This window comes from Saimiri boliviensis, chromosome 9 (assembly GCF_048565385.1).
Source record: "Saimiri boliviensis isolate mSaiBol1 chromosome 9, mSaiBol1.pri, whole genome shotgun sequence".
NCBI lineage: Eukaryota > Metazoa > Chordata > Mammalia > Primates > Cebidae > Saimiri > Saimiri boliviensis.
In genome coordinates, this window is record NC_133457.1 from 46,626,394 (window position 1) to 46,641,448 (window position 15,055).

General features: G+C 47.5%; 1 protein-coding gene across 5 annotated transcripts in view; it reads right to left on the reverse strand.

The window, feature by feature from the left end:
* Nucleotides 1-1,117: 1,117 nt before the first annotated feature.
* The window catches only part of OSBPL10 (oxysterol binding protein like 10), a 325,696-nt gene continuing 311,758 nt past the window's right edge, over nt 1,118-15,055 (reverse strand). For 3 of the 5 annotated variants that reach the window (XM_074405790.1, XM_074405789.1, XM_074405791.1), the window contains 3 exons: nt 11,734-11,920; nt 9,610-9,792; nt 1,118-4,858 (listed from right to left, as the gene is read on the reverse strand). In XM_074405790.1, the coding sequence (XP_074261891.1) occupies nt 4,552-4,858; nt 9,610-9,792; nt 11,734-11,920 (677 nt within the window). In that variant the 3' untranslated portion in view covers nt 1,118-4,551. The remainder of the gene's footprint in view (nt 4,859-9,609; nt 9,793-11,733; nt 11,921-15,055) is intronic. The other 2 variants (XM_039480176.2, XM_039480174.2) reach the window with 1 other exon arrangement.

The window sequence follows — 15,055 nt, forward strand, 5'->3', positions numbered from 1 at the left end:
GAGGCTGAGGCAGGCAGATCACCTGTGGTCAGGAGTTTGAGACCAGCCTGGCCAACGTGGTAAAACCATGTCTCTTCTAAAAATACAAAAATTAACCAGGCAACGTGGTGGGCACCTGTAATCCCAACTACTCGGGAGGCTGAGGCAGGAGAATCGCTTGAACCTGGGAGGCAGCAGTGAGCCGAGATCACTGTCCAGCATGGGCGACAGAGACTTCATCTGGAAAAAAAAAAAAAAAAAAAAACAGTTAAAATGGCAAATTTTGTTATATATATGTTACCACAATAAAAAAACATAATATGAACTCAGCAAGAAAATGAATAGAGCAACACAGGTTGAACTAGAAAGTATTGGCTCAGATAAGCAAACATGGTATGATTGCATTTTTACAAAAACAGGTAAAAGCAATCACACTGTTTAGAAATATACACAGTGTATAGCCTAAGACAACAAAGCCACAAGGGGACAGTCACTCCAGGAAGACATGGACAGAGATACAATCGTATAGGGCACAATAGTGGCTTTTAAGGTACTGGTAAACAGGTTTCTTTGCTTAAGCAGTGGGTACAAGGGTATTCATAATGATTCCTGGAGTTGTACATCTGTTTTATATAAATCTCCAGACACATAATATTTCACAATTTTAAATGTACTCCCTGCCCCAAAAGAATAGTGAGGCTTCTCCATGTTTTGCTTCTCAGATGGTTTATGCTTTGGAGTAAGACTGGAAAATCCAACAACACAGTGACTTTTCAGTCTCATTGAGTTTTCTTCTTCTTTTTCCTCAAAGCAGCATTTGGTCCACTTTTCCTGTCAGAAATAAAATGGTTCCAGATAATTATTTCACCCAGATGCTTTAAAGACTGTGAGCCTAAACAGGCTTCCATCATGAATTCTGGCAGTGACTCTGCTCATGGAACAATACTCACTAGGTAAGAGTTCAATGTTCTTATGAACTGATCAGAAAATGTTGATAATCTCACAGAATTTAAAATGTGTTAATACTATTTTGATAGAGATATTTTTCTTCTTATCAATAGAAATATCTAACCAGAAAAATTTGAGCTCATTTAGAGAGCTATGTTGAATCTCTGAAAATAAAACACAGACACAGATAAAGTATTCAATCGAAATATATTTGTCTAATATCTACAAAGTGTGAACAACTGGTCTTAAGAAAGCAGACAAAAGGCACAAAATTAGTATTACTACAGAGAAGCTTTCATGCTATTTGGATTTTATAAATATCATTGGAGTGGCACAGTAAAAAATAAATTAAGCATTCAGCAAAAACCAGATATTTCATTTTTCCCTTGCTTTGCATTTTGGTCACTCCTTTGACCTCATCTGTAAAGGCTAAAGGATGACATTTAACTGAAACCATGGAACACATATGCAGGCGTTATGTATGTTTTAATCACAGTGCTTTCTTGCAGAGTTTGGGTCAACCAGAGAGGTGCACTTGAGGGAAAAAAAATCCACAGGAAATTCTCTTCTCTTTCCCCAAACTAAATACAAGATTGAGGCTGTGGTTGTGCATGTTTGCATGTGCATGCATGTATTTAACTTCTAAAGCCCTTTTTCGTCGTAAAAGAAGTCTCCATATGATTGATTTTCTGATGTAAAACAAGTGACTTCTCAACAATGTATGACTAGCGCTGTGACCATGAGAGACGGGTGGAAAAGTACTTGGTGGGCCTTGGCTCTGAGTTCTCCCAGAGGCGCTCCATCCTGCAAGGCTCTGGCATAAATCCTTACCAGCTTCCTTCCAACCCCCACCCAGCAGGAAACACTTGCTTGTCTTTCTTGGGTGTGCACAGACGAAACACTCAGGCGGGGAAGGAGGTGAGAATCTCAATAATTTTGAAATGATAGCCACCCATACTTCTACCAGGAGTGAGCCACTTTCTCCCATATGGATGGTCATCGAACCACGCCAGGTCTCCTTCATTTTGACAGGAGTTGACTAAGTGAGAATATCTTTGTGAGTGTAAAACATTTTTGGCAAAGTGAAAAATAGAAAACTTCAAACTTCATTGATAAAAAGGAGCTCATGATTACCCACTTCAACCTTGGTGAGTGTAGTATTTACATGTATCATACTCAGATGTGTACCTAGTACATGCGTGTGAACATGTACCGTGGACACGCACATGCCCCAAATGGCTCTTGAATAAACTCGTTCCTCTAGCAGAGTGTGGGGGTGCACTTTCCCTAGCATGTAATTTCTCTGTTATGTCTTGGATGCTAATACAAGGTCTCAGTGAATGCCAACAAAACCCTGATACTCTACTACTTTAATATTCCTACAAAAGCAGGGCTCTACTGGGAAGCTCTGCACCTCCACTTCATCAGTGTGCCTTCCAGAGGGGATTGACGTATACCCAGCCATCGCCCTGCAAGAGAAGAAAGGAGGCATCGTTACACGGAGGCCTCTCAACAGGGAAAAGGGGAAGCTAGGCTAACCGTAGCCAGTCTGCACGTCCGCCCCGTCCCGATCCCTCACGCACAGGCCAGCCTGCAGGGCTCACTCCCCCTCCTCAGCCCAGCTGCTCTTTGCAGATCTAGATGACCTTGACCTTCCTACCCTGGCATGGCAGGAGGAAACCCCATGAAATGAGCAAAATAAAAGGGGGGCTTGGTTGGTTTACCAATCAAGGCTGATTGCTTCCTTAAAAAAAAAAAAGCACTTTGACAGTGGACAAGAGAAAAGAAGGGTAGCCAGATGAATGGCCAGGAAAAAGACAAGGCAAGGGGCTGAGTCCCAGCCCCCAGCCCAGAGGGCAACACCCAGCAAAGGCACTCTCCAGCAGGCGCAGTCCCAAACAAATCAGCACACACAGGAACCACCACCAATCAAGTATCAAGTGAGAGAAAGGCAAGACTTAAAACAGTACTAATACATACCATCTGGTTATGACTAGAAGGCTATACTGAATGATAACCATGCTGGTATTCAGAGGACTCTTAGTGCTTACATGTCCCCAGCCCTTCTGATATGGACATACTGGCTTTTCTTAAACTCAGGAAGAAGAACTATAAATGTTTTTTGTTGTTGTTTTTTAATGCACAACCTTCCACAGAAGCCAGACTGGAGAGAAGACAGATCCACCTCACAGAAGGATCTTTTGAGGTTCTACCTCACCTGGGCAGGGCCCCCACACAGGGTCCCCACTCAGTGACCCATCAAGGCAGAGTCTTTTCCAGGCAGCTTTCCTGTCTGAACCAGCATCTTCCCTTGAAAGCACCTTTAGTCCACAGCCCATGGTTCCTGACTCAGGAGAGCAGTGGTGGCTTCCTGTTCTTAACCATGAATCCACCCCAGTTCCCTACTATGTTGCCCTAATTCACTCCTCAGCCTTGTGTGTAGACAGAATAATCCCCCCTGGTAGCAGAAGTCAGACGTTAGCAACACCTGAGCTAAGGAAAGCCCACGGATACATTTTGATTGGCTCCTGGAATTTAAATTTTTAAAATTCATTGATACCTTGCAAATATGAGATTTCTCATAAAAATTCAGATTTCTGGCCCCTCATGAACAACTAGACAATCTGTGATCACCAGGAGATGAGCCTCATCTGCCCCAGCCCTCCCTGGCCGGCTGCTCACTGATGTTGCTGGGTTTCCTGTACGCCTCCCTGAAGAAGTGTGGCTCCTACCTTTTCATCATTTCCAGTTCTGTTCTCAGAATGCCTCCCAATCCCTCCACAAACAACTTCAAGTGCATAAGGGCTTCAGCTGGGCATGCAGTGCCTTGGCCACTTGCCCAGATATGATTTCTACTTCAGTGTCCCATTTGCAGGTGACAGCAGCAGCACCACAGGCGCAGGACTGGGGCTGGCCTTCCCCAGCATGACCAGCCCTTGCGGAGCACAGAAGGCAAAGCTCTGACAGGCAGTTCTCCATCAGTGAGGGCTCCAGCCCACCCAGGTGCGCAGATGAGCTGTGAGGCACTCCACAGCTAGTTTGTTTACTAAAGATCAAGTAACAGGGGCCATGATGTTTTGGGGGCTTTTTTGTTTTATTTTTTTTAAGACCGAGTTTCACTTTCGTTGCCCAGGCTGGAGTGCAGTGGCACAATTTCAGCTCACTGCAACCTTCGCCTACCAGGTTCAGGCGATTCTCCTGTCTCAGCCTCCCGAGTAGCTGGGATTACAGGCGTGCACCACCACACCCGGCTAATTTTTGTATTTTTAGTAGAGACGGGATTTCTCCATGTTGGTCAGGCTGGTCTCAAACTCCCGGCCTCAGCTGATCTGCCCGCCTCGGCCTCCCAAAGTGCTGGGATTACAGGCGTGAGCCAGTGTGCCCAGCCGATGGTTTTCTTTTTAAAAACAGAACAGTGTCCTGTCTGCAATCCCATCCCGTTCCCTCACTGGCAGGCTGACGTGCTTTTCTGATAGAGGGATACCGGAGGGGAAGTGTCAGTTACTCGATTCTGCCCTCTGGAAGGTTTCATGAATGTTGTGGCAGAAAACCTGTCCTGAAGCTTGGTCCAAAACTACAGCCAGAACCGACCTGCCTCAGCGCAGCCCTGCCCCTGCCTGGTATTTATCCAATCTGGGGGTCAGCAAGAAACGCCCTCAGTCCAGCCCCACCCCTGGTATTTATCCAATCTGGGGTCAGCAAGAGAAACCCATCTACCCTCTCAGAACAAGTTATCTCCCAAGCAAAAGCCCAATGACTGACAGGTGGCAGAGTTACCTCCTGGATAAAATATTTGGGCTTCCAAGGTGTCCGGAGGTTCTCGCGCTTCCGTTCCTCCACCCGCTGCTTCTCCTCCAGGTGCCGCTTCTGCTCGGTGGCTGCATCAATGTCCCCCAGCCGCAGGTATCGGGTCACCTCCCGCCAGAGGTTCCTGGGGATGCATGGAGGAGAGAAAACGATCAGCCAGGCCAGCTGGCTGCAAGCTAACAGAATTCCGCCAGAGCAGCAAGGGACATCCAGGGCAGCCCTCTCTGGGGCAGCTCATCCCAGGTACCTCGAAGATCTTGAGAGCCTGGAATTGAACCCACAGCTACCCAGCTCCACCTCTATGCTGTTTCTACTCTCCACTTGCACCAGCCAGCATGCCTTTCTCAGGGCCTGGAGTTTCTGGGAATCAAATCTAATAATAGTAGTAGTAAATAATCTACTACCATTGCAAACCCCAATAGCAGGCACATATGGCATTTACCGTATTCCTAAGCATTTTACGTATATAAACCTATTTGATCCTCACAGCAACCCAATGACGTATTATAGATGGTAGTTTCTTATCTCCATTTTACAGAGGAGAAAATTTAAGGTCCACATAAGGTTAGGTGACTCGCCCAAGGTCACCACACTGGTAAATCTGAACAAGACCCGCTTTTCCAAAGGGAACCTGGAACTAGGAGTTAGAGGCTGACGCATGCCTGGTGTGTGGGTATTTGTGTGTGCATGCTTTAGTGCGGGATCTCTCATCTTCCCCAGGTCTCACAAAGCCACTTCTCTGCTTCATGCATTCACTGGAGAAGGCAGCTTAAAGGGAGTGAGGCCAGGCTGCTGGGCTCACTACCCCTCCTCGGCCCAGCTGCTCTTTGAAGGCTCAGATCACCTTGACCTTCCTACCCTAGCATGACAGGAGGAAACCCCACGAAATGAGCAAAATAAAAAGGGAAGGAACCATGATAAATCAGGACGCCACCACCCAACCACTTCCTCAGATGCATCAGAAGTTGGGACTTCTTGGGTGGCCGAGGCAGGTGGATCACGAGGTCAAGAGATCGAGACCATCCTGGTCAACAAGGTGAAACCCCGTCTCTACTAAAAATACAAAACATTAGCTGGGCATGGTGGCGCGTGCCTGTAGTCCCAGCTACTCAGGAGGCTGAGGCAGGAGAATTGCCTGAACCCAGGAGGCGGAGGTTGCGGTGAGGCAAGATCGCGCCATTGCACTCCAGCCTGGGTAACAAGAGCAAAACTCCGTCTCAAAAAAAAAAAAAAAAAAAAAGTTGGGACTTCACAGACAAGAAACTCAGAATTCCAGGTAGTGGAGATGCCCTCCCTGGCTTCTAGAAATTGAGGCCTCTTCACCCAGGAGCTAGTGAGTGCCCATCATTAGGTCCGGGCCAGGGAGCACATCTACAGCAGATGTCCTTAACCCTTTCCCCAGCAGGGGCTCAGAACAGCGCAAAGCCTTGAGTGCTGGCATGGCCGGGCTGAGGACGGGCAGAAGGGGCTGGCAGTGAACTAGGGACAGCCAGCAGCACCTCCTAGGGGTACAGATGCCAAGAGAAGAAAGCCCAGCTGCGCACTCCCCTGAATACCAGACCTGGCCTAAATCGCACCATACAAAGACCCAAGGAGAGTGACGCTGTGGCCCCATTTTACAAAAGTCAACTGCTGGTACTGAGAAGCCAGGTCCGACTGGTCTCTCGGTCCTGCTCTTTCCACTGTGTCCTGATCACCGATTTAAGAGGAAAGACTCACCCGAACAGTATGGCTGGGCAAGGGGTGGGTGCTGAGTGAAACCACAGTCCTCATCACACACCCTCAACACACCTCACACTGAGGGTGGGGCTGGGCACCAGGACAGCTGGGGTTGGGGGGTTCTCCCAAGGTCCATGGTAAGTCCCATCATAAGACGGTGGCCCCAAGTGTAGAGGGCAGAAACCCCAAAACCACAGTGATGGGACCAGAATGACAGATGAAGATCTCTCTCTGCCCTACATGAATAGGGACCTGACCAGGAGAGTCACCCGGGAGGGGACAGGAGAAGGGAGTGGAGAAGGCTCTGAGCACCAAGCTAAAAGAAAAAGGAGTCTCCAGGGCAGGGAGGGCTGGGAGCCATTCAGTGAGAAAAGCCAAAGGAAGCCAAGGGGTGCTTGCTCTGAGGAGGGGAGCGCAGCATAGCCCAGGGCGGGCATCTCTGGATGCTGGCTCTGCTTGAAGCCACTGGGCTCCTGAGGGCTCTGGCCAAGGCAGGGCTCCTGCTCAGACCAAACTCTGGGCCTCGCGAGCAGACTTACAGGTATGGGAAAACCAAGGACCACAGAGTTACCTTGATTCTACCCCTAATGGGACTGAGGTCCCTTCCAGGAATTGTAGCTGGGGACTGGAGGCTCACCATGGGCTGGCACCACCGTGAGAGCTAAGACACTATTCTAACTGCCAGGCCACCTAGCGCAGAGGGTCCCTTCCTTTGCCTCTGCAGGGAAGGTCTGGCAGGCCTGGCTGGGAGGGCGAACACAGTGCTCTGAGCAGCCAAGGAGCCTTGGACCAGCCACTGCGCTCCTCAGGGCTGTTTCCTCTGCAGAGAACAACGATGGGTGGGCTCAGTTTCTCTACACAGCTGTCCCCCTTTACCCATCGATGCATTCGGAGACCCCCAGTGGATGCCTAAAGCCACATATAGCACCAAACCTACATATATTATGTTTCCTCCTCTACCTACCTAGGATGTCATTTAATTTACAAATTAGGCATAGCAAGAGATTAATAATAAAATACGACAATTATAACATACCATAAAAGTTACGTGAATGTGTTCTCTCTCTGAAAATACTGTAGTGTTTTCAGGTGGCAGCTGACTACAGGTAACTGAAACCAAAGAAAGCAAACTCACAGAGAAAGGGGCTGCTGGAGCTTGTTCTGCATTTCAGTACAATCTAGAGAAGCAGTCAAAAAGAGGTAGCATCTTCCCGTACTCTGGCAACAGACTCCACCCCTGCTCTAAGCTGCATTCTGAGTTCCCACAGGCTAACAAGCCACAAAGAGTCTTAATAGGGAGTAGCTCAACTACCCTGCTATCCTTCAAAGAAAAGCAGGTGATCATACTTTTGTTCTCAATAGCCAGATCAGAAACAACAGTCACATCATGATATGAACCACAGGGTTCCCCATTCTGTAAATGCTTCATCAGAGGCAGTGTGGGCAAGGGGATGGGTTTCCTTCCTCACTGCAGTCTTTTCCCTGTCCTGCTACTGCTTCCCAAGAGAATGGGCTGAAAAAGACACTAACTGGTTATAGAGTCCAAGCCCTCCAGTTAGACACAGAGAAGGTTCTGCTCACTGTCCTCAAACGGACTGATTCACAAGCAAGAGGGTGCAAATGCTACAACCAAGCAGAGGTTCTAGGGATACTGAAGCTGTTTTTATTAAACCCAGTTATTCATATAACGAATTATTTATACACACTGTGGTATCCCTGCTTTGTTTTCACGTATAAGAACCGTTTCTATTTGGTTACAAACTCTTGTAGTAATAGTGAACCCTTTCGCAAAATCATTTGTAATTTCATTTTAACCCTACGTCATATTTCTGAAGAGTGTATGCTTTCTGATTAGAGCAGGGGTTGGCAAACATTTTCTGTAAAGGGCCAAAGAGTAAACATTTTAGGCTTTGCAGGCCATATGGTCTTGGTCACAACTACTTAGCCATTGTAGCAGGAAGGCGGCTGTTAGCCATAAGTAAATGAATGATCATGGCTGTGTTCCAATAAAACTTTATTTACAAAATCGGCCTCAAGTTAGATTTGGCCCACAGGCCATAGTTTGCTGATGTCCTATGTTAAAAAAATAAAACTGGCAGCTGGGCATGGTGGCTCACGCCTCTAAACCCAACACTTTGGGAGGCAGAGGTAGGTAGACCATGAGGGAGGAGTTCAAGACCAGCCTGCCCAAGATGGTGAAATCTCATCTCTACTAAAAGTACAAAAATAAGCTGGGCTTGGTGGTGGGCGCCTGTAATCCCAGCTACTCAGGAGGCTGAGGCAGAGAACTGCTTGAACCAGGGAGGCGGAGGTTGCAGTGAGCCAAGATTGTGCCACTGCACTCCAGCCTGGGTGACAGAGCAAGACTCTGTCTTAAAAAAAAAAAAAAAAAAAACTGGTATATTCCAGGAGATTCTGCCTCTATGCCTGCATAAATGTCACATTAGTGACTGCATGATACTAATACCATAGCCACAGATACACGAATTGAATGGATACTTCATAATTTGCTTAGCCATTTTCCAAATATTAGACAAGTGATTTAATCTTTCTTTTGTTGCTTAGTTTTTTTGTTTTTTGTTTTTTTTTTTTTTTCTGAATTTAAGCATTTGCCCTGAGAACAGATTCTTAGAAGTAGAATGTGAGATTAAAGTGGATTCATAAATTGAAAGCTGCTGATCCACGCACCTGAACTGCACACAGGTACTAGAAGGACAGGGTATGGAGTGTCAATTTTACTACACCCTTCCCAGCATTGACTTTTTAAGAAATAATATTGCTAATCTGGCAAGAAAAAATTAGTATCTCATTGATTCACTGTGTAGTTCTTTGATTACTATCAATTCTCTGTATTTACCTTTGCAATTAAGCAACAGATCAGTTGAGTTGACAAACTTCCAAGACAAGCAGTGAAAGTCTGCTGAAGTCTGTCCTCACACCCCACCCCGTGACTGCAGAATGACTTAACCAAAAGCTGAAAGGTTCTGTTCCTAAGTGACACATGGGAGAAAATTAAAATATCTAAAGAAGCCAGGAGAACGTGATTCCTGGCCTCTTTCCAGTCGCTAAGCTTACAAAGTCTTTTTTCTTCTCTGTCCCTTGAGTCAAGTGCCCAGCACGACTAAGCTGGAGAGGAAGACGCAGCCCGGTTCTCACCTGGACTCCATGGGCCCCTGCTTCTCCAGAGGTCTGATCTTCTTGGGATATACTGGCAGTGTCGTTGTGTCGATGACTTTGGTTTCTCCATTGCTGTAGGTGAACTCTAAAGTACCGTTCCACTCCCCGTGGGCCTTACAAACAATGGTGTTGGTTGGATTATGCTTCACTTCCGCGGTAACCCTGAATTAATGAGTCAAATGAACACACTTTGCAAGATGGTAAAAACAGAGACTTCGAAAGGTGTAGCCATCTCTAGAGATTTTTTTTTTTAATCAGGAATGGGAAGGAGGATTGTTTTTGCAGCTTGGCTCAAAGACTGACTCTGAAAAAATGATCTAATATCCTTGAGCAGCAAAAGAAAGCATCATTGGAAAAACCAGTGAATGTGAATACAGTATATAGTCAATAGTAATACAGCAATGCTAATTTCTTATAAACACACAATGGTTATATTGCATAAGGTACCACTGGGATGAAAATCAGGCAATTCAAGAAAAACAAAGTAAGTGGGCAGGGGACAAGGGATAAAAGACTACTACAAATACGGTACAGTACCTACAGCTCGGATTATGTGTGCACCCAAATCTCACAAATCAGCACTCAAGAAGCTACTCATGTAACCAGACACCACCTTGTACCACAGTAATTTATGCCCAAAAAATTGTTTTAAAAAAGAAAAACAAACTAGAATATGCTCTCTCTTCTCCAAAATAGCATCTGATAATTCTACATTTTAACCCTAAAAAGACTGTAAGAGTGTAGCGTGAGCTTTAAAATCCTTAAATCAGGTCCATTTTGTATGGGGTGCAGAGCTTATGCTGGAAAAAGGGGAAACATCCGCTCTGCATCCACACAGCCCCTGAATGAAGGCTGAGCAGACCTAGAGTCTTGGTCCCAATCAATACCTTCCTACTCACAGCAGTGGCTCTGGGGAACGACCTCAGCCTCTCCCTTAAAGGGCCTCTGTGGAGATTTGTGACCTCTCTTTCACCTGCCTTGCCTGTGGGAATTCCAAGTGAAAGCAGACTCCCAGCTCCCTCTCCCTCCTTCAGCTTTCTGCGCAGCTGAAGGAACAGCAGAAATGGAGATGCCTGCCCCAAAGCAGCCACCAGTAGGATCTAAACTCCTGACTTCCTTAAGGCCCGGCTCAGGCTGAATTTAGAGTTTTCAAACAGACTGGGAGGCTTTACTCCTCGAGCCTAAAACCAGTCACAATTCTTAGGTGGCAAGGCAGAGGCTCACAGGCAGGTGTGAGGCATCTTCTGGGCTGCACAGGGGAAGGGTATTAGTGGCATGATGGTCAATATGAACACGGATCTCCAAAAGGGAGAACACCTGATGTGTAGCATTTGCCAATTTCTGTGGTGGCCATCATGGCTGATTCCAGCTACCCACATGACAGCACTGAACGTGAAGTCCACACAGATCAGCTCTCACGAGCCGGCGTGTGCTGGCTCCAGGTGCCCCCAAGGCTGTCCACGTGCCCCTGTGACTCTGATACCCTCACAGTAATGCCATGCAGAATAATACTTTCCAAGAAAAAGAGCAAAGATGGAAGCTTGTTTGCAGTGTGGCTTGCTTACGCAGTGGTCTGTGCTGAAAGAGGATTCTTTTTATAGCTGGAGCAGTAAAAACAATTTTGTGCTGCCTCAAAGAGCAGACCTCTCCTTCGATTTCTTTGATTTTGGCTTCCCTAGTTTCTCAAAAGAAAGAAATGATCCTGACTTCATGGGTGCATGACACAGAATTGAGGAGAGTGTCGCCAACTAATGTGAAATGGAGGCTGTCTGGCTATGTCGGGTTCATAGACTGAACCACTTCAGAGCAAAGCGACAACCCGCGGCTTCAGAAGGGAGGCTTTACTCCAACAAACAGAAGTGCTTTTATTCTCTGGTGTGTGTTCTGCAAATGCATCACCAAAAATTTCACCTTAAATTCAGAGTGGAGAGGACCCCAAAAAACTGCATGTGAGGTAGGAAGAGGTGTCTCTTGTAAAAGACCTTAACAACTTTATCTTGATTTTCAACTCATCCCATCCCCGAAACTCAGTCTTCTAATGGTGAAAGGAAACAGGGGGCATCATGGTAAGACAAAGCCAGAGCGTCTCCAGTCAGTACCTACCTGTGGACTTTCCCTCCATAGAAAGGCTTTGTGTGGAATATCACCGTGGCCGAGTACCCAGTCTTGGCACAGTTGATGCTGACTTTTCCTCCGAGCTCCACCCACGGGATGGTGAGAATGGACCGGGCGTAGGCACTAGGCAGCGTGAATACATACTCCTCCTCGTGTTCCAGGAGCCTCAGCACACCTCCAGGGAGAGAAGAGGGAGGGTTAGCCATGCAAACGCGTGAAGAGGGCACGGGGGATCAGAAGAGATGAAGACGGGAAACCACAGAGCCTCCTGCACAGACGTCACGTCTCCCACCTCTGCAGAGGTGAGCTCCTCATTCACCGTGGGCTCTACTATGTGCAAGGGACTGAGAATACATCAGTGAACAAGACAGACCCACTTTCTGCCCTCAGGGAGCAGAACAGAAAGGTGGTCACTAATCACCAATGAACACAAAATTGTAACAGGGATAAAGGTAGGAGGGCAAGGTGGCCAGCACAATGGAGGCCTCCAACAGGAGAGACTGACCTGGTAAGAAAAGGTTTCCTTAAGAAAATGAACAGGGGAAGGAAGAGTGTTCTGGGGAGGCGGAAGAGCATGTGCAAAGGCCCTGGGGTAGGAAGGAGCCTGGTAAGTGTGAAGACGCTTGGAAGAGGGCCCATGTGCAGAAGAGAGATGGTGTGTACAGGTATGGCAGAGAACCAAGTCAGCAAGGGGCCAGACCTTGTCTTTTAAACTTCTAAAAAGTATCTTAAGGACTTCTGCCTTTACCCTGAGCGCTACAGAGACAACCTCAAGGGTTCTCACGAAAATAGAGAAATCAGGCGGTACGGCTGCTGTCAGCAACCTTGGGAAAGACACCTACCAAGAGCGGGAATCTAACACTCACTGCCCACCCACCTCCAGAGGAAGAATATTCCAACCAAGAACCCGAAGTGGGAAAGGCCCTATTCCTCTTGAAGCAACGCAGAATTAGGTGGATTTGTCCATTTTTCCAGCGGACAGGGCCCCAGTTTTCATCAAGCCCTCAAAGACTGCCCCCAAAATACAGAAGCACCTAGGAGTGCTGTAGAGAGGTGTGCAGACACCCTGTACAGGCTGGCAGAGCCCCGAGACCCAGCACCACAGCTCTCTAAGATCACATCTCCTAAGGTACCTCTCAGTCTCCCATCCAACACGCTGGGACGTGGCTCCCTGGAGACACACATTCTCAGCTCCACGCCGGCTCACGCCAGGCCTCGCTCTAGGGCTGCTCTGAGCCTTGTCAAGGGCATGCTGAGCCTTAGGAGGGTAGAGGACCAGAGGCGCTTGACGAGGGCACCTTTCCGGGCTTCCAGTCCTCCACTGGAAAGAGTGAAGAGTGGGGTCAGTGGCTCCCACATGAGAGCACTTTCTGGCTGCCAGACATTCCTAGGAGCTCCACGGCAACGATCCTCTTCAGCTCACAACTGCTATTTGGCTATGGTAATTGTTTTAATAAGAATGAGGAACAATTTTTTAAGAAAGGTTAAGTAACTCAGCCATTTAGTGCTTCCCTCTTAGGTTAGCGCTCATCTAAATCACTCAGAGCTAGGATTTGCCTAGGAGAGAGAAAGTGAAGAAAGGAGGGGGAGGTGAAGGGGGGCAGGTTTCTTTTAGGATAGATGAGCTTGCCAGGGGAGTCTGAGGAGAGATGGGGTTAATTTGTACAAAGGAGTCATGACTGCTCTTAGTTTCTGAAGTCAATACTAAGATGTGTCCGACTCTAGTTTCATCTGCCCTGCAGAATTCCTTTAATCGTCCATGCACTACAGTATTTAGGACACACTAGGCTTGTCCAGACCAGCGACATCACTCTCAGCTCTTAGCTAAGCCCATTGAAGTCTGTTTTCCCAACCCATGAAATACTTGGCTGGTTCTGAAAACTCAACTTGACATGCTGGCATGTGTTTAGGGGCCTCAGTCCCTCCCAGTGTGGAGGGATCCTCAGACATGTGACACATGCAGGCGCTGAGACACCCAGGAGAAGCAGATTATGTGGGCTGGACTGGAGGGCAGATATCACAGTTGCATTTACATCCTCTCTCTCTCTCTCTGGCTGGGAACATAATTGAACACATTTAATACAAATCGACCAACGGCATAAGTCCACGACGCCAAATACATTGGCTATCAGAACGGATGGGCCTTCTCCCCTCTTCTCTGCTCCAACTTGCTGGAGCTCTTAACTAAACTCATCTTCCTAGAAGTAAAGCCCCAGGCTACATCTTGCTCTCACTCTGTCACTTATTCCGCCTGCATTTTAGAGAGAAGAGCATCCCAGATGACTCTGGAGGCCCTGTCCTATCCTGGCAGTGAAGGGAGGGGCGTTGTGTTTTGAGGAGAATTAGACATTGGTGTTTCAATCCCGAAAGTTTCTGATCAAGACACTTGGAGGAGAATGGCCAAGTCGGACACCGTTTTGTTCCAAGCCGGCCTTTGCATCTGACTTCTTCGCACTGGGCTGAGAACACAGCCCAAAGCAGGTGGAAAGTTGCAGCCAATGCCGAACACAGACCAGCACTTGGTTTTTCCTGACCAACAGCAGGGAAAGGGGGAACGTGGAAAAGAGAGAGGTCACCTCGAATGTCCCTCTCTGCTCAAGTTCAATCTCCCAAGACCCCGGTTCCTTGAATGCCAGCTGTATCCTCACAGACCTGGAGACTGTGGCAGCCGAGAGAGGCCCCCAGACCCTGCAGAGAAGGCTGCCATTCATGTCTTCAGGGCCACAGAGGAGAAGGTCCAGTGCCACCCTCCCCACAGACTGACGGACTACAGAGAGCCCCCAATTCACTATGGTTCAACTTACAATGTTTTGACCTTACAATGGTGCCAAAGCAATAAGTAATCAATAGAAATCGTGCTTTGAATTTTATTTTTTTCCCAGGCTAGTGGTATGTGGGATGGCACTCTCTTGTAATGCCAGGCAACAGCAATGAGGCTCTTTCTCTCTTTTGAAGACAAGGTCTCAGCTGAAGTACAGTGGCGCAATCATGGCTCACTGCAGCCTTGACCTGCTGGATTCAAGCAGTCCTCCTGAAAAGCTGGGACTACAAGCACGAGCCACCATGCCCAGCTAATTAAAAAAATAAAATTATTTGTAGAGACGAGAGCTCTCTATGTTGCCCAAGCTGGTCTTGAACTCTCGGGCTCAAGTGATCCTCCTGCCTCTGCCTCCCAAAGTGAGTGTAAACAACCTCCCATGTAGTTTCAATATTTGACCCCCTCCAAACCCCAGGTTGAAATTTGATCCCCAATATTGGGGTGGGGCCTAGTGAGAGGTGTTTAGGTCATGGAGAGGGATCTCTCATTAAT